This window comes from Phaethon aethereus (genome assembly GCF_964289735.1).
Source record: "Phaethon aethereus genome assembly, chromosome: 5".
NCBI lineage: Eukaryota > Metazoa > Chordata > Aves > Phaethontiformes > Phaethontidae > Phaethon > Phaethon aethereus.
In genome coordinates this window covers 5,048,888-5,068,142 of record NC_138579.1, presented here as the reverse complement: position 1 = coordinate 5,068,142, position 19,255 = coordinate 5,048,888, and the positions used below count along the sequence as shown (strand labels likewise).

General features: G+C 41.3%; 2 protein-coding genes across 2 annotated transcripts in view; one reads left to right on the top strand and one right to left on the bottom strand.

Moving 5' to 3' along the window:
- Positions 1 to 776: 776 nt before the first annotated feature.
- SOCS4 (suppressor of cytokine signaling 4) lies at positions 777 to 2,087 on the bottom strand (the record flags this gene model as incomplete). The annotated part of the gene is made up of 1 exon (XM_082000987.1): positions 777 to 2,087. One exon carries the CDS (start codon positions 2,085 to 2,087, stop codon positions 777 to 779), a length of 1,311 nt encoding a protein of 436 aa, XP_081857113.1.
- A 7,216-nt stretch (positions 2,088 to 9,303) lies between these two features.
- Positions 9,304 to 19,255, top strand: part of WDHD1 (WD repeat and HMG-box DNA binding protein 1) — a gene marked incomplete at both ends in the record, with an annotated part of 29,151 nt that continues 19,199 nt past the window's right edge. The window contains 6 exons of the mRNA XM_082000802.1: positions 9,304 to 9,380; positions 10,906 to 11,017; positions 13,779 to 13,930; positions 16,133 to 16,244; positions 16,800 to 16,850; positions 18,454 to 18,549. Coding sequence (XP_081856928.1) covers positions 9,304 to 9,380; positions 10,906 to 11,017; positions 13,779 to 13,930; positions 16,133 to 16,244; positions 16,800 to 16,850; positions 18,454 to 18,549 — 600 coding nt within the window. The remainder of the gene's footprint in view (positions 9,381 to 10,905; positions 11,018 to 13,778; positions 13,931 to 16,132; positions 16,245 to 16,799; positions 16,851 to 18,453; positions 18,550 to 19,255) is intronic.

Sequence of the window (19,255 nt, the reverse complement as noted above, 5' to 3'; positions counted from 1 at the left end):
ACTGATCAAATCCCAGTTTATGAGTAGTTTGCTTTTTACTGCTATTATACAAAATGAAAAGCTGTTCCAGAACCCCGCTGCTCTGACGATTACGAGCCTTCCTCTTTTCCAACCAAAATCTGTTCACGACCAGTTTATACATGTTTGTTCCTCTACTGAGTGTTGCCCTTAACTTGAATTGTTTTTCCCTTCCCTGCTGTTTAGTCCCCTGATGTATTTATAGAAAGATCATATCCTCTTTCAACCTTCATTTTGCTAGGAATAGTAATGTTAGAAATAGACTGATGAATTTACTGTATTAGATACGGACAGACATACACACATGCACACAGAGGCAGGCTAGAGCACTCGTCGTAAAAGAAATGCAGAAAAGACAGGTGAATCAATCTTTAGTTAACAGTGCATTATTTCAAACAAGTCAGCAATATATGTAAATTACAATATAAAAGACATATCAAGTTCAAAATTGATTTTTAGGGGTTTTAGATCTAAAGACTATCCATCTACAGAAATACCAGAAAGCCTACCCGAAATTCCGTAAAACTCTAGTTTGGGAACAGTACCAAAAGCCCACAATGAATGTCATTTCTAAAAAAGAGAGCTGGGAAGACTCCAAGTACATTTGGATAAAAAAGCCTTAGACGGAGGCTAGTTTGGGTGGTAAATAACCTGCAGAAAAAAACAATCAAATGCTATTAAAAAAAACCACTAGAAGGAAGAAAGACTGAACATACTATTTGTTTAGAGACAATTTCCTTCTTTCGTAAAAATATTTTCTAGCTCTGCTGCTCTGGTACATCAATCCTGAGTACTCTAACTTTTGACTTATAATGATATTCCTTCAGATACAGCTTCACCGACGGAGGAACGGGAAGTGCGTCAATACCATCATAAGTTGTACAGTTGCAAATAACCGTTCTACATATATGTTGAAGAGAAAAAGGAAAGGTCCTGTTTAGTGGAGTGGATAAAAGTGGTTCAAAGAACATACAGGAACTTGGATCTTTGTAGTGCTCTAGAAGTCCCGTGATGTCAGGAGAATGGAAGACACAAGGATCGTGGGCATCAAAGCTGAAGTTGTGATTCCACTGCTCTATCCGCGCGTGGAGGGAACGACTGTAGCGCCTGAAGCTCACAGAAAACAAATAGTCTTCTTGGGCAGAATCTCGTAACAAAAACGTTCCCTCTGGCTTTCCTTCTAGCAGTGCCTCAGCTGCATACTTATCCATGACTCCCCAGTAGCAGGGATTGTTATTGATCTGGAGGAGGTCTGGGACTAGACAGTGGACGTAATCAATCTGCGTATGGTATTTCGGAGGCGTTTCCATCCGTAGCAGCTCATCATCTGTTTCCCATTTGGGCTTGTTTCTTTTTCTAGAACTTGTGCACAGTGTTATAACTTCATCATCGGAGTCCATATCGCTGTCATCTTTACTGCACCTTACCACCTTACCTGTAACCAACTCAGACCTCAAATCACCCCTAGAGGAACCGCTGTCGGCGAAGTCACAGGACTGGGAGGGATACTCTGTTCCCCCGTTGGCAATCTCATCGTCTCGCAGCTGATCCTCCCTTTCCTCATGCTGGGATAAATCAGCAATTATCCAGTCTTCCGCTTTTGGACTTATAGGGGCTGTATGTCTTTTGATCAAGTGCCACCGAAAAGCTAACTCCGAGCGCGGAGGGAAAGGACACTTATCTAGCATCAACTCGCTGATATGAATTTTTCTTTTTGATGGCAGGCCTGAGGTGTGCCGACTGCTGCAGTTCTTTATGGGAAAGCACTGACCCACAGCATCTTGCAGCTTCTGTTTGAGAGACCGCCCTAAAAACCTGTGACCGCACGAACGGTCTAGATCCAGCTCGATAGATGAGCAGCTATACTTCCTCTCTTGGCTCCTTAAATTAGGCCCTGATCTTCCCGCAGCACTTGCTGTTTCAGCATCAGAACAATGTTCGCTCTTTTTTGACCAGGAGAGCTTCTTTCCACTCCAGACGTAACCGTCCTTTCTGTCTGCGCTTCTGCTCCTGCTGCTTTTGGGTCTCACATCTGTGTTTTTAGTACTACTGTCCTTATTTTCTGCCATTTTGACAGCTTTGTTTCACAAGTTGCCAGAAAGCAACACTGTGTTTCTTGTCGGGTTTTTCTACATAAGGAAGCTTCCTCAAGGCACTTTCTGGAAATATCTAAGGAAAAAGAAAACACAGCTAAGTTAACAGTTATGCATGCACACAACAGAAGACCAATGCAGGTGTATACAGGACAACAGCAACAATTAATTGCTAACCATGTGAAAATACTATGATCAAGCTGAATTCACTAGTACACCCCAGTATACACTAGTACACCCCACAAATACCAGCCTGATCCCAGACAAGGCTCTCTCAACCCTTCCTTTGGGAAAAGCATCCTCCAGAATAAACCGTCTTAGGTGTTTTTAAAGTCTCCATTCCAATTACGCAGCAGAGCAGAGAGTTTTAGGCGTTGGCAAGCCTGTGGTGCTAGGATCCGTTTTAAATGGAAGCACTTCACGTGGCAGGTGATACTGCTTTAGCTGTTTATTGAGCAAATTCTGCATCTCTTCCAAATAACCTTTCAAGAAGGAACAAGCCAGAACAGAAACAAGTAGGTCAGAGCACAAAGAGCTACTGTACCTAGATGATATGCCTGTTTGCTACTAATCCACAGAGTGGGATGCCAGAGATCTTTTCCTTAACTGACACTTTTGGGTCACTTTCTGGATAAAAAAATAAATTAAATTGTATCAGTCACAGATTCCATCAATTTCTGAAAGCTGTTTGCCTCTGCCTTTTCAAACGGAGCTAGAAAATACTGAGCCCCGAAGGGATTGAAATATCTGGGGCTTTACATACTGAAAAGGATTAAAACAAATCCAGTCCCTTACTAAAAGCAGTTTTAAAAGGCTGTGAAAGATGGTACTGCTTATTACTCATTAGAGAAGAAAGTTTACATTATTAAAATCAGTGTTGCTCTGAGACCTACGGTTGCGGATTTCATTCTCCTTTGTTTCCAAAAGTGTATTGAATTCTCAAATAGATAAGAGGTTTCCTTTTGAATATTGCACTTTGAAAAAAAAATTTAAATCCTCTATTGATTACTCAGTTAAAAGTAGAGAAGAATTTTTTTCAAGGTACATAGACAGCAATCTGTTTATGTATGCTATACTCTCACGAGGCACGGGAGAATGTAGAAATATTTCCCATCACGTACGATGATGCTTTTGCACCAAAACGATGTACAGTTCCTCTATTCCACTGGGGTTTTTTGGCTGTGGGGTTTTTGTTGTGTTGTTTTGTTGGTTTTTTAGTGGTTTTTTTTTAACTAATTGACATGGTAAATACTAAGCAGGAAAAGAAAAGGGCATCCACTTCCTCTCTCCATTCAATCCATTCTCATCATCAGGATTAGCCAGCATGACACAACCTCTCTGCGGTCCCCCGGGGCTGTGCAGGCTGAGTTCTAGCCTCTGCTTTCAGTAAAAGAATAAGACTGCCGTGCCAAAAGGCTTACATGCAATCTGTGGGCCAAATGCATCCCAGATGTAACTTTCACCCAGGAATTTTTGACATTGCATTCCTTATTTACAACCCACAAACCTGAGAGCTGTGGGGGGAAAGGAAAAGGAAGGGAAAGCGAAGAGATGCACAAAAGTAGAATGAGGGTAAAATAGGTTAAATACTGCAAATATGTGGAAAAAAACTAGTCCATATTCCAGCAATTAGAAATCAAAGGTTAAAATAAAGATTCCTTCTCTCAGGATTTTGCAAACCACTTTTCTGTGAAAACATTGCAGGATGCAATAGGAGAAAGGCAACATCTGTATACGAGAGCCGAAACACCTTTAGTAAGGCCAAGATTCATTGATTGCTTTTGTAACATTGATATTTTTCATCCAGAAACAACTAGAGTGGAGCACTGAATTTTCTCCACAATTAAAGAAGAGGAAGAAAAGCAATCTCATTTACCCTGGTGATAATCTGAAGTAACTGAAGACTAAAAGTTATTCTAGATTCATCTGTAAAATACATTAACTCTCTATATATGGGATTTTTAATCGGACAGAGAGATATCATTGAGGTTCCAAAGTCAAGTACTTAAAAATTAGGATACAGGCTTGTAATTGCTTTTGAAACCTTCAATTATCTTATTCTGCACATTCAGCCCATGTAAGGAATAAGAATACACAGAACATGGGCTTTTAATGAAAAGCTGCAAAACATACCAAACCCAGAAGTCCTGAAAAAGCCCGTTATCGCCTAACTTCAGCCTTGCAACTGAAATAAGCTCAGTGGTTTATGTAATTTCTGGATTGTTGTTGTTGCATTTAACTGTAAAGCCACCTTCTACTTTCTGCCTTTCTTCTATCGCGAATCATTAGTGGTACCTGAACCCTGAAACTTAAACTGGAGAAGCAGCACGTGGTGCTGTAAGACATGCACCATTAGCCAGCAACACAGAGGGCTGTTTCCCTGGGGTTTGAAGGCTGCTGGAACCCAGGCGCCAATTCTGCCACGTCAGAGCAGTAATTGCTCATCAGACCTAACGCTAGACCCATGAAAAGAGCATGGAATAAATGAAGAAAAAGGGATGTCAGCCTACTAAAGCCAGGTTTGAGCTTGAACCTCGGTTTCCATATCTGCTACAAATGTCCGCATGCTCACAGGCAAGCTGCCTTCTGAAACGCGCACTGGCCACGGTGTATTTAGGTGCTCAAATCCCACCGTTTGGCATTACAAGGTCACGCCTTCATACCTTTCCGAATCCGTGATCCACAGCCCTACCAATAGCACGGGGAGCAAAAATAATTTGAGTGTTGGAAAGAAAAAGGCATAAAGGGCAGCGAAGCATTCAGTGCTGTATCACCACTGAAGGCTGTCCACCTAACCCAGCTATTCCTTGTGCTGCCAACGTCCAAGGGAAATGCAGTGTACAGCACATCCATTAATGGCTGGAGTGCACCTGAAAGAGCAGGAGAGGAGGGCAAGGATAAAAGAGAGGGAACATGGAGTGTACTTTTCCCTACAGGGCAAGGTTAAATGGAGGAGTCCAGCACTGTGCAGCTTACACGCATCAGTTCTGCGACCCTTTTGGTAGATATAATTAGTCTCCTACAAAAGCCGCCTCCTATGCGGGCATACTTTAAGCATCTCTGAAGCAGGCAAATTTGACAAAACCCTTACGCTTGAAACTCTTCCACCTAAGCAAATGGCAAAGATAAAGCAACACACAGGGATAAGCAGAGTTCACTTCGGGCCACAGGATCTGGCTTGTAGTTCAAGGTTATCCAACACTGTCACAACTTACAGTCCCTGAGGACAAGCAGGGCGCTGGGTGGTTTCTGTTGTTATTTTTATAAGGTGCACAGCTCCCTCCTTCAGAGGCACATCTCCCGCCGGGTTGCAGAGCCGGTGGTGCAGACAGCTGCACAAGATGCTTTTTCTTTCAAGCTCCGATGTCTCAACATTAAGACTTCAAGCCCAAACTAAAAGCAACATCTTGTAGCTATTTGGAGGCAATAACAATATTACCTCCTAGCCAGAGGTAGGCTGCAATCAACTGTGATAAGACAGTTACAGCCTCAGCATACGTCTAATTAAATCAGTGGCAAATACCCAATAGCTCAAATAGGAGAATGAAAACCATAAGCGTAGACAGACCTTTTTTTATTTGTTCAATAAATACTGAATTGCTTTAACTAGGTATTTATGTCCTGAGCCACTGGGTCCTCGCCTCTAGCCCAGTGCCTCCAAGTCCTCTTCATCAAGCTGCCTCCCTTTTGGTATAAGGAAGAAGCAGAATACTGTAATACCAGCAAAGCACTGGCTGAAGCAAATGCTGGGGGTCTCCAGCCCACCCTCCCGCTCGCAGCGGGACCGCTGCCAGCATGGGCTCAGGGAAGCCACAGCACTGTCTGGCCACGTCCTGAAAACCTCCGAGGACAGAAGTCCCACCACCTTTTTGGTGCTCCCATGCTGCACGACCCTTCTAGTGAAGGAAATACTTTGAAAGTTTTCCGTGCAAGTACACAAAAGCCAAAGCGCCGCTGTATTATGCCTCTAATTAAACAAGAAAAGGAGACTCATACAAAGAAGAAGAAATCAATTTTGGAATTGTTACAGAAGTAGATATTCTTCTAGAGCTGATAAAATCCTGAGAGAGAAGAGCAAGCCATAATGAATTAGAGTACTTTTTCTTCTTTCTTTCAACTTACATAAAAGTTATTTGAAAAAATTGTCACTGGTCACATGCTGTTTTCATTAATTGTGCCCAATTAGATTTTGGCCACAAGACCGCATTTTAAAACCTGACCTTCCCCTGAAGTTGAGCTGCTATTGACTTGTTTTGGAAAAAAGCCCAACCTATTAAGGAGAACATTAAGTCTCAATTCCTCTGTCTTAACTTATTTTTCTTCAGTTTTGACTATGTTTATTTTGATCTATGATTCCATCCAAAAAATACCTAAGCTTGACTCCAGAGGCTTTTCCAGCAAATTAAAGCAATAATCAGACACACACAAAAGAAAATGACTGTTTAAGGATACCAATGATAATTCACAATACTTCTTACTTGGAAATACCCTTGATTTGTCTTGGGTAAGACAACCCCAACACTGGGGCTATTTTGTTCACACCCAGGAGGCAGAAGTGATCTGGAAGCAGGTGCCAAAGGTGAGGGCTGCTTGTATCTACTGCTTTAATGAAACTCTGCTCATGTGCTGAAGGAGAGAGGCATGCAGCGCTTGGCAGATGGCAGCAGCACTAAATCAGTAAAAGCTTTATGGTCCATGACCAACACTTTGTGCTCCACCCAGAAACCGAATAGGAAAGCAGCGTGATTCCAGGCTCCTGCCCTGCCGCTCCGCTCGCAGCCACTTCCACCTATTAATCAAGTCAGCAGCAGGTTGAGTTCCCGACCGGATTTAAAGAATAACCTTGCACTTGATGCCATGCCAATTCGGGTGTGACAAATCCACAGGGCCTGCAGTCCCTTGGCCAAGCGACCATGGGATCCCCCCACTCCGCGAAAAATGGCCCCCCAGTTTTCCCATGCCGTTCAAAGAGCTATCCCAGCAGGTAGCACCTCCAGACAATGAATTTAGTTGTTACATAGAACTGAACTGAAAATGGTTTTTATATTGTAAAATATCTTAGGTGCAGTTTGTATGAGATTTAATTTCTGCAAATTAAAATAATAAAGAAAAATAAATACAGTTGACATATATTTGTCTCTGTCCCAGGCAGCGGCTTGCAATAAGGCTGCAGTAAGAATAGCTTGGTCTTCCCACTCATCTGATAAGCGGTTCAGCTCAACTCATTTTTCTAGAACACATTATCCTCACCAGAAATCACGATTTACTGAAATATGCCAGGATACATGCATGGAAAACATATCTCTACACAGCTTCCACAAGGTTTAATAATGAATTCTGGGCTTTTTTTTTTTTAAAAAAAAAAAGAAGCGTGCCTGCTTTGTAATCCTGTCACTCACTCATTCATGAAAGTACCAACAATGTAACTTACAGAGAGCCCGACCACATTTCCAATACAAATAAATCACTCTGCTCACCCCAACCACCGATAACTCTGCTGCAGAGCAAAACTGAAGATAAAAGGGTTTTGCCTGGAAGCAATTTTTCTTAGAAGCAGGAATAAACTAGGCCAGATCATTAAAGCTATATAAAGGGAAAACAGAGAACTCTGTTTTTTTTTCTCCTTATTTCGAGTATGTCGAGCTCTAATGTTTTCTGTCACTCAAGAAATAAACCACAACGCTTTCTTCCTATTTTTTCGGCACATGAAAGCTTGACCATTTTTGCAGTGCAGTCACTACCTGCCTAACTACAACCGCTGTCAACTGCGTCTACCACACGCATCGGGGTGGCTGTAATTACAGAGTAATTCCAGAATTACCATTACCGTCTCCAAATGGGTTTAATCCGGCAGCCTTTACCCGGGCGAGAGCACTCCCCAGCCCCTCTGCAACACTTTGCTGTAATGGGGATTTTGGATAAGCGGGGGGCTGACGGGGACTGCCCCTCATCTGGGGTCTCCTCGCCATTCCTGTGCCTCTCGAGAGACTGCCATTAAATAAATATACATAAGTACATACAGTAAATATATATGCGTCCTATACATTAAGATACGCATATCGGGCATGCAGCCACACACAGTTTTTCACAGGACAAGGAAAGACCCACGGCGGACGGAGCCCGCCCCGGTGGCGGGGCGCAGACCCCGGCTGACACCGCCTCAGCCGTCGCCCCGGCTCCTCCCAACCCCAACTTACGATCGTCCAGAGGAAGCGGCCGGTCGCGCTGCCCTCCCCGGGGAAGCCGCTCGCCGCCCAAGTCGCTTCCTCAGCCGGGCAGGACGGCCGGACCCGCGGCGGGCAAGGCGCGGAGGTGACGGCTGGAGGAGGAGGAGGAGGAAGAAGAAGAGGAGGAGGAGGAAGGCCACCAGCACCTCTGCGGCCGCCGGTGTGCGGGCTTCCGCAGGCGGCGGGGAACGCTGCGGCAGCCGGGGTGAGGCGGAAGCAGCCCCGGCTCCCCTCAGCCACCGGAGTGCAGTCGCTGTGAAGCGACCCGCGCCGCGCCCGCCGCCGCCATCCCGGCTCTCCCGGCCGGCCAGGGCCGGCCCCGGTCCCAGCCCCGCCCGCGCGCAGCCCCGCCCGGGCTCTGACGGGGCAGGCCCGGCCCCCGGGGCGGGCTGGGCGGTGGCGCCGAGCGCGGGAAGGCTCGAAGCGGGCGGCGGGGTCGGCGCGGTGAGCGGGCGGGAGCGTGGCGCGGCCCCGAGCCTCCGTCTCGCCCCGGTGGGCGGCGCGGGCCCCTTTCCCGGCGTGACAGGGAGCCGTGGCCTCTGAGGGAGGTGGGGGGGGTGTGTGTGGGGGGGTCTCTTCCAGCGGACGGCCTGGCCTGGCTCGGTCTGCCCGGGCGCTGAGGTGCCTGAGGGACAGGCCCCCGGCACCCTCCGGTCCCCCGTAACCCCTTTGCCGCTCCTTTCCCCCCGCTTTTCTTTCTTGGCTCGCCTCCACGGCCAGGTCCTTCCGAGGCGGGGAGCCGCAGGCGCCGTGTCCAACACTTGCCCGCCTGTAGCTCGCTTAGGCCCAGCGCAGCACGGCCGGGGGCTGAGCCCCGTGTCCCCAGCCCCACGGGTGTGTGGGTGGGTGTCACAGCAGCTCTGACCTTGCCCTGCAGTCTGAGGCTCTTTCCGAAGCTTTTCCTTTTTAGATTTAATTTATTTCTCCCCCTTTTGTTCTCCGTAAATAAACAGGTGAGAGCGAAGATGCCTTCCACACAAAAGCCAATGCGCTACGGCCACACCGAGGGCCACACGGACGTCTGCTTTGATGACACTGGGAGGTAAGTGCCTAATTCCTAGGGACCAGGGTGGAGTGTGCCCTGGGGAGGGGTGGTCTTGTGCCGTCTGTGGCTCTCTCGGAGTTCCTGTACCAGCCGCTGCTGGGTGAGGTACTGGGATGGATTTGTGGCCTGGCTTGGTCTGGCCAATACTTTGGTTTTTTGCCTGTGTTGAGAATTGGCTTGATGATATATCTTGATGCCCTGAGTTTTGAAGTGCTTGATTTATAACTTAAATGCAAGCATATATATAGTATGCATAAAAATATAGTATATATGTATAGAAACTCTATATGCACTTTTTATAAGGGTGACTTCATAGCAGAAATCAATGTAGTGTGGGAGTAAATATGTTCACATATGCACTAAGAAATTCAAAATATAGTTGAAGAAATCCAATATTGGGCTTGCTATTTTGTTATTCTCATGCTAGTTCTTGAATGTGTAAGTATAAACTAAATATTTTTCATTACCCTTTTATTGATTAAGAATAAATGGTAAACCAGAAAGCAAGATGTCTCAAAATGAACTCAAGGGTTAAGTCTTATATATATTGAGTATGGTTTAAGTCCATATTCTGTTATTCTGTTCATTAGCTTTGGTACAAATCCTACTCTTAAGAGTTACTCTAATAACGATCCCTCGTAACCACAAAAAGCCTTGTTTGCCATTACAATGCAAATGTAGTCCGTAAAAAAGGATGCCAAATGCCACTGGTCCACTACTGCTGGACTCCCCAGCATCAATATATTCAATATCAACGCGGTATTGTACGGACCTTACAGAATGAAGAAGAGCAACGTCACATCTTCACCACTGGGTTTGTAACATTTTGGGATTTAATTAGAATTTTTTGGGACTGCAAACAACTTTATGAAAAAAGCATGCAAGGCTTGATTATAGATTCTCAATGCCTTTAATTAAAAATCCCATACAAATTTCTGTATATTTGCTCTGTGACTTCAGGTTATTGTTTACTGCACTAAAATTGTGAAAGTTGGCTCCAGCAAACTTAAATTCCATATTAACTGTTTTCTGAAGGTTCTGTGGGTCTGGAACATGCTAAGCTTGTTAAACTTCAGTCAAGTATGCATTAACACTCTTAGTAACCCTCAACTTTGTAATCAGCTGTAAGGTAAGTTTTCAAAGTCTGAAGAAGCAGTTAAATGCCCAGTTCTGGAAGAAATCAGTGCTAATTAAGTACTTTAAAAATGTGCTCTAAGTCCTGGAAAAAGTGGATTGACCGATAATATCTTAAGGGTCAGTTCAGATGAGTGGCCAGGCCTAGGTAGTTATCGGAGACTCGAGGTACTGCGTTACGTTACCGGATATGATTTCACCCGTTCCCCATGTTTAATAAGTTACTTAGACATAATAAATGTAGGTATTTGCTGTATCACATAGTAGGTATTATGTTCCAGTTTTGAAAAACCCTAACACTTTAGTAACATTTTCATGTTGGGATTGAAAGTCAGAGTGGCTGTCCTTTCCATTCCTGAATGTTAACAAATCCTGTGTCTTTTCACAGCTGCATTGTAACTTGCGGCAGTGATGGAGATGTTAGGATTTGGGAAAACCTGGATGATGATGATCCGAAATCCATTAATGTGGGAGAAAAGGCCTATTCATGCGCCCTAAAGGTATCGGTCGTTAACAGAACTCCTCTAAGTTGTGTCACACTGGTGTTGATACCTGACTGTACAGTTGCTGGATTTTCATGCTCAGGGATGCTGTTTGTTTGGGTTACATTAGCCAATATAGTGGGGTAATATATAGAAAAAGGCAAGAATAATGCCATATGAAGAACATTTCAGTCTGATGTATGTTAAATGTGTAGATCTTTGTCTTCAGATTAATGTATGGAAAAAATAAATTGAATGCTGTTTAATGAGCAGCAGGTATTTAAATTTGAGCATATGACCACATTCTACCTTTGTGTCTAAATGAAAAAATTAAAGCAGTATTGAAAACACAATTTTCTGAAATACACAGAAATTTAATTCATAGAATCATTACGGTTGGAAAAGACCTCTAACATCATATATGCCTATAGACTTTTTTGAATATTTTAACTAAATTAAGTGTTTTATATAAACCAAGAATACTTCTGACAATTCATTTTACCCTGTACAGGATTGTGGAGGAATTATTCCTTATACAAAACTTCTGTAATATTTTTTTTTTCCTCTTCTTCCTTCACATTCAGTTATACTCTTTTCTGACTTTGATCTCCTTCCTGAGAAACAAACCCAGCAGTTTAAGCTAATTACACAGTGAACTTTAGGCTGTTTCAGTGTTTTCTCACAATGTGAGTTATAAAGTTTCCCAGCATAAAATGTGATCATCAAGTATTAGGAAAAAGAGCCAAGAGGTTGTTTTATGTGGGCCTGTTTTAAGGTCCAAGGAATTATAATCTATACTAATCAAAAATTACTTTCAGGAAGTCAGTGTCTGGTAATGCTCTTTTATAATTGGTTGACATTTCACTCTCAAATTGTTGTTTAGCCCAAAGATGCCTCTGACCCCCAGTCCCCAAAGTCAGAAGAGAACAGGATTCTTGCTTGCCTAAGTTGTAACAATTTGTGAGAATGCTGATTACAGGCGGTTCTGTAGTCTGACTGCCATTTGAAGAATAACCTGCTCGGTTTGTTTTAATGTGAAGGCAGTTCCTTTTAGTATATATTGCAGGAGTAATTATTTGTAAATAACAAGGCAAATAAGTTACCCATATCAATTTGTATAATAGACAATAATTCTTTTAACTATGCATGTTCATGTATTTAGCTTGAGAATTCTCACAGCATTTCCTTTATGTGCAATTATTGTTACATTACACTAGTAACAGGTGGTCTAAACTGTTGTCTTTGCGGCAATTGTAGAAGAGAGAAATTCCAGAAGGCTACATCAGTTCTTCAGATATTGTGTACTTAACTTTGCAGTGATAAAGGAAAATTTTAAAATTGTTTTTCAATTATTTGTGATTTTGGAGAGGACTAAGAAAGAGGAAATAAATGAGAATTAACATATATGTATTATATTTTAAAATAATAATTTGAAACCGTATTCAAAACTACTGCTTTAAGTGAAACCACTTTCTTATATCCCTTTTAACACGCCTCCTGGATCTGTTCCTCAATATCTGTATAATCTATTTTCATCATTGATTTTTAGGGTATTTTGCTGTTGATTTTTCGTTGCATTACTTATCTTTTCATAAACCAAGTGAGGTGACTTGAAGGAGTTCTCTTAGCAAATCAGTGTCAGAGCCAGAGGTTGCTAAAACTATTAATGGTTTTAATTTTTGACACCAGTAGGAAAAATCCTCTGCTATTAGGGTTATTGTAAAATGCTTTTAGTTTTGAGAGATTTTTTATTTTTAAACAGTGAGATAAGAATGCTTTGTGAGACTTAATTTCAGGGAATCTTATTTCAAAAATTATTCTTCATTAATGAAAATGTCATGAGGAACTGATCTGAGATGTCGGTGTAATCTAGGTAACAAATACTGTCTCTTAGTTAGGTATTTGTTATTGGCTGCTGCTTTGTTTATCTTCAGGATTTTTACTATAGCTTTAGACAACTTAAAAAAAAGCAACATGTCCCCCCCCTCAAAAAACCCTCAAGGAAATAAGGTATTTCTTTATTCATATATTTCAAAAACTTACTGCTGTGTACAACCAAGGAATAGTATTGTCACTTGAAGAAGAGAGAATACTTTCCAAGTACAGGATAATTATTTCTTTTGTTTTGCATTTCTTTTAATCTGGATTAATTTTTAGTAAACATCTGCCTTCTGTTTTCTGAAAAGAACTAAGCTATAGTTCATGAACTCATCTTTCCCTGGTGGCATTTAAATGAGAAGTTCAGTCCAAGGGTGCCCTCTCCTGATACTGCAGCATATTGATCTAAATAGCATGCGAGATTCTTCCTGTTAGAAGAGCTTTCTTGCCTATGTAAAAGGAGAGAATTTTCCATCTACCAGAAGAAAATCAGATAGTCCTCTTTGAAATTCATTAGTCACTTTGAGTATTCTTTATTTTAATAAAGGTACAAGTTGGGAAGGTCTTGATGCAGTAAATTGCCATCTGGTTAGCATAACGAACTTCATGCATTTCAGTATTAAATCTAGCAGTGTGTTTTTACAGGATTGAAAATAAGAGAGTAATTTTTCTAGTTTTTAATAGTTTGGTTAAAGTGTATTAAAGTATTCAAGTTGTTGTATTATTTTTAGGAAGAAATAAAAGTTAAAAAATATGTCCGCTACTACTCTTGCTGTCAGACCCCTTTTAGAATGGCTAAAGTTAATCTGCCCAAATATTGGGATCATCAGAGCAATTTTTTTGGCTCCATGGACGTAAATGTGTTTTAACTAAGAAATTTTATGATGGATTCTGTTTTTAGAATGGAAGACTGATCACAGCAGTATCGAACAATACTGTTCAGATACATACATTTCCTGAAGGAGCTCCAGATGGCATCCTTACTCGTTTCACCATGAATGCAAACCACGTCACCTTTAACAGCGATGGTACCAAAATTGCTGCTGGATCTAGGTAATCTGTGTATGACAAGGAAAAGCACTGCTATTGTTCAAAATCTGGCAACTTCCTCACATGCTGATTTTTACCAATGAGATCATTAGTCCACATACCTCTGAGGGTTTTAAAGTATTGCAAAATGCCTGCCAGGGGTGGAGGGGAAGAAAGGAATGAAAATGACTTTAGGAAACAATGCTCTGAGAGAGAGTTGATCCACCAAATAATTTTAAATGGAATTCTGGTGTTGTGAAATAATTCCTTTTCTTTAGGAGTCCTGAGTGTTTTCAGCTTTCAGTCTTACAATGTATAAGCGTGTTTGCCCATGTGGATCTCATTGCAGCATCAAGGATTTTGTTGCTGTGTGCTAAAGATAATGTTCTGTCTGTTCAGGATCATGGTGCTGCAGATGTATATACACATGCAAAAGCTAGATGGGTTCTAATTTGTGTGAGAGCTTTGAGTCATTCTCTGGCATAAGTATCATCACCATTCTGCCAAATGATAATGGATGACAGTTGCAAAACTTGCCTGAGGGGAATTAAGTGCACAGTTTATTTAATTTCTTAGGGCAGCATGTTTGCTTGTTCGTCGTATACAGTCCTTTAACAGAGATGGCAAAATAGCAAGCAGGCGATATTTATTTTTTCCATTTATTTAAGGCTCAGGTGATTCTTAATTGGATCTGGTGAACTCTGCAGGCAGCTGTAGCTAACTCAGGCTGTCTGCTTGCCTCTACTGGAATTTGTCCTCTGTCCCCACAGTAAAGATGGCAGAGCGTAGCATCTGCTCCCTGGCTCCGCTAAGTGTCAATTGAACTAGAAAGCAATTTGGATGAATACGCTGAACTGTGAACTCTGGCAGCTGTGGAGCAGACACACCAGCTCCATCAAAACTGGGAGACTGGACACTGGGGGCAGGAACCACGCCGATCTCTAAATCTGACAGGGATCATGAGTTTGGGCCCTTTGCCAGTGCTCGTTTCTGAGGGAACAGCTCTGCCCCAGGATCTGACTTTGATTAGAGAGATTAGGCAGACAGCAAGCTCTTTTCTGTTTCTAAAACTTTTATAAAAACCCAGTACTTCTGCAGCCTGGCCAGGGCTCTTGCATTAGGAGAAAGAGCTCATAAGACTGAGGCCACCCCTTGATGAGGCCTTCTGTAACATACTGAAGGAGAAGGTGACAGCCATGAAATGAAGGAATGCAGCTAAGAATAATTGTTTTTAGTTGTCCCAGATTTCTCCATTTTTTACACAAAGTCTGTGAACTCCACTGTTTTATAAGTTTAACATCCAGCTGGCTGCCCAAGATCACATGAACTATTTGAAAAATAGTTGTGTGGCTTCTATTGTGTGGCTTCTAAAACCTATCCTATTGCTTTTTTTTTTTTCTTTAAAGTTGATTTGCATTGTTTAAGAGTGCTAACAATTTTAGTTGTCTTGCAATATAGCTTACAGACTTCCTTTTATGACTTAGTTAGTATTAGATAGTTGACAAAACTGAAGTTGTGTTTCTGAATATAGTTAAAGTAATGGTTAAGTCCATAGAATTAGGTCCTAAAATTAAATTTAGCTCTGACGGTGTTGCAGTGAAGTGTGAGAGGGAGTGGTACTGAAAGGCTGTCACAGGAGCTCTTTGGCTTAGAAATTAGCATTGATATTTTGAGTTAAACTTTAGTAATGTCTGCAATTTTGGAGGAGGGAATAAAATTGTAAAAAATCTATTAATATATCTGATACACTAAATGGTCTTAAAAATCCTGTTTAAAATGTTGCCAAATAAACTACATACTCTACCATTTAAAAAAAAAAACAAACACATGACCAAATAATTACAGTAATGAATATCGGTCCCATTCAACAGATAGTTCTTGTTAAGTCAGCTCTCTGGTATCTAAGCAGAGGTTTTCATTAGGTCATATACAATTTCATAGTAAACAGGTGTATGGTCAGTGTGTACATAATATCCTTTTCAAAGAGCAACCATATTTTATGAACTTTGAAATGAACAAAAATTGTTTTTTGATCAAGATAGTCTGGCCTTGCTCCTGTTGTAGTAAGCCTTAAAATTCTCATTTTCCCTTAGATCATACAGTGGTGAGAGCCATAACTTCCCCAAAAGATAGTTAGTGCCCAATTTCTATTGCCATAAACACATAGTTAGTCATTGATTAACAGCAATGTTAATACTTCTGTGTTTGTGCCGTTGTGATCTACAGTGACTTTATGGTCAAAGTTGTGGAGGTGACTGATAGCAGCAAGCAGAAAGCGTTGCGAGGACATGATGCTCCTGTTTTAAGCCTGTCTTTTGACCCCAGGGATGTTTACCTGGTAAAAACACTTTCTTGTTTACTTTCTATTTGAATCTCCTTTTCCCTGGGAAAGAAAATAAATATAGACTTTAAAAAAAAAAAAAAACCAAAACACAAACCAGTGACTGGGCACATGAGACTACTTAATTTCAGCTGACCTTATTGATGATGGAATGTGTGACAACTTGTTGCTTCCCAGGAGGACTCAGTTTTTGCTTTACTACTCAATTACTGTCTATGTTCTTCTGGAATCTAATGCTGATCTAATTTTAGAGGGGAAAAATTGTTCACTAAAGAAATTTAATATTAATTTTGAGCCTCTTTTGCGAATAAGCAACTCGCTTGAAGTATGAGGATCTGTAAATTACAGTAGCTTGGAGTTAAGTACAATTACCAAGATGACAGTATTAGAAAGTTTTAAGTCTTAAAATATTTTAAACTGTGAGCTTTTCTTTTTAAAGCTGCCTCTATATTATGTGTCTGTAGCATTGGTTATAGGACTGTTAAAAATGTTGTAGCATTAATTTCTCTATGTCTTTAATTATTAATTTGTTTACAAAAATTTTTTACATAGGCATCGGCGAGCTGTGATGGTTCTGTCAGAGTATGGAAAATCGCAGATCAGGTAAAAGCCTGCCTTTCGAGGTTAAGTGTTCCATAAGAGATCAGGGGTTTCACAGACAGCAAGGAGACCTGGAATGAAATAACCCTACTGGAATAATGCTTCTTGTCTTATGATATGTTATCAGTAGCTGCTGGTAGTATTTACAAAAATCTTTCTGTCTGAAATTCTTGTGCAAGTAGAAGGATAGCTATGCACTAGAGCACCTGAAAGAAGAGCTGGTGAATTCAGATTTTGGGGGAAGAAATCTACACTTTACAGAATGCTTTTACCTACTTCTGGGAGATAATCCAAAGGCTGATTATGAAATGTTGCCTGGGTAGCTGTGGATTGTTCTTCCTTTCTGTGGAATCCCTGATTTCTTCAGTTTGTCTTTCTTTTCATTGGCCAACATTGTGCATTTTGTCCTCAGCACACTCAGAAATAACACTTCTGTGTGAAGATAGCAATTGACATCAGGTTCCTTGTTTCACAATTTTAGCTCATTGCTTCCAGGGTTAAGGAAGGATTTTTATATTAATAAACAGCTATCTAGGTATATTTTGTTTTTATTTTTTCTCAGCTTCCTATGGAATAATGAATAATTTTCAGGATTGTAGACTGCCTGGTGAAGGTGGAATAATGCTCTGAGACGCTGCACAGTATATTATTTTGTAAGTGGTCTGGTTGGTTAGTCTTGAGCATAGGAAAACGATTAGTTTAACCTGAGATTAGGAAGAGATACGGATTTCACATGCCAGGATCACTGAGGTGATGCCCATGAGGATGACATTCTCCTTTGATAAGGGACTTTGGACACAGTGTTGCTTCAGTCTCTCCTGCTCTCTGCCCATGGCACGCATAGTTTTCTAAGGACTCGAACTTCAGCTCAGTGCACTTCAACCTTTTAGATTTGAGTGAGTTTAAGGCTGTTGACAAGCTTGCTAAGGCTTGCTATTGAATGTGTTGTGAAGTTTGTAACAAACAAACAAAAAATTCTCAGAAGGAGGACATAAATCACAGTTTGAAGAACATAATTTATTAGAAATACAGTCTTTGGGCTCAACTTGGCAATATTTGGCTGAACTATTTTCAGGGCCTGTAAGAAATCAGATTTATTGAGAGAATCAGATTTAGTCTCCGTTCTTGGAACTCTGAGGAACTTGAAAAGAGTGTTTCAGGTGAACACTTTAATAAGGAAATTCTGCATATGTATGTGGGATTATTTTTGCTAAATGCCATTGACTGAAATAAGAATCCATGTGGAATTATTCCTGTAAGTACAGTTGAAAATGTACTCCCCCCACTTCTGCATTGCTACTTTTTAAAACAAAAGCTTATTTCTAATGTGAAATCTCATGTTCTAGATTGTCAGTGGGTGCCTTTTGGGGCAATTAGACTAACTAATAACTAATTACTGTAATTAATATTTTCAGTTCTATATTGGCAAGATTTTTTTTTTTAAGGCAATATGTACCATTGTATTTGGATGAAAGAGATTATTTCCGTTCCAAAAATGGCATATCTTTTTTTCTTTGCATTTTTCCCAGTTTTCCTTTAAAAATTTGTACTATACAGTGGATTTTCACAGAGCTAGAAAACTAATTTTTAAATACTTGGTTTTCAGACATGCACGACAAGCTGGCCACTGCTGCAGAAATGTAATGATGTAATAAATGCTAAATCAATATGCAGGCTTGGCTGGCAACCTGGCGGTGGGAAGGTAAGTGACAGTGTTTTAGCCACATCTTAATCCTTCTTCTCTCTTTGGGAGTTCAACAGTAGAATTCAATCTGGGCAAGCCCAAATTGCAGCTCCTGGGACTAAGGAAGATATTTGGGGTGAAGTTCACTTTTAGGAAAAATAAAAACCTGGAAATGGTTACTTGTTTAAGCTCCAGACTGTGTTTGGCAGTAGGCCAGCTGTCAGCCCAAAACAATGTTAAACAGTCATGTTGCGCTGAATAGGAAGGAACATTGTACGCGAGGGAAATAATCAAATTGCTAACAACAGAGCATCAAAGGAGTTCAGTCGTTCTCTTCTTTAAGTAAATTTTGCCTTATCAGTAATCTTGCTCTGTAGATATTTCCATAGTAAGTTGTTTCCATTCTTTTCACCTGGAGAGCGAAGTTGATTGTCTTGTGACAAAGGTGGTGCTGATACAGATACATGCTAGACTACAGGTCTAGCGCATTGTGTGCGTACCGCTGCGATAGCACTACGCGTGCATCGCTAATCAAAACAGGTTGGGGAGTTAGTATAGCTATACAGATGTCTCCATAGCACGTAACGTAGAACACCTCTGCAGCATGTGATAACGCAAAGGGGAGAGAAGGAGGGAGTGGATAAATGCAAACCTGTAGCAAATAAGGCATGTCCTGCCATACTTGAAGTGAAGGACAGGGGATTGAGCGAAAGTTGGCCATTTG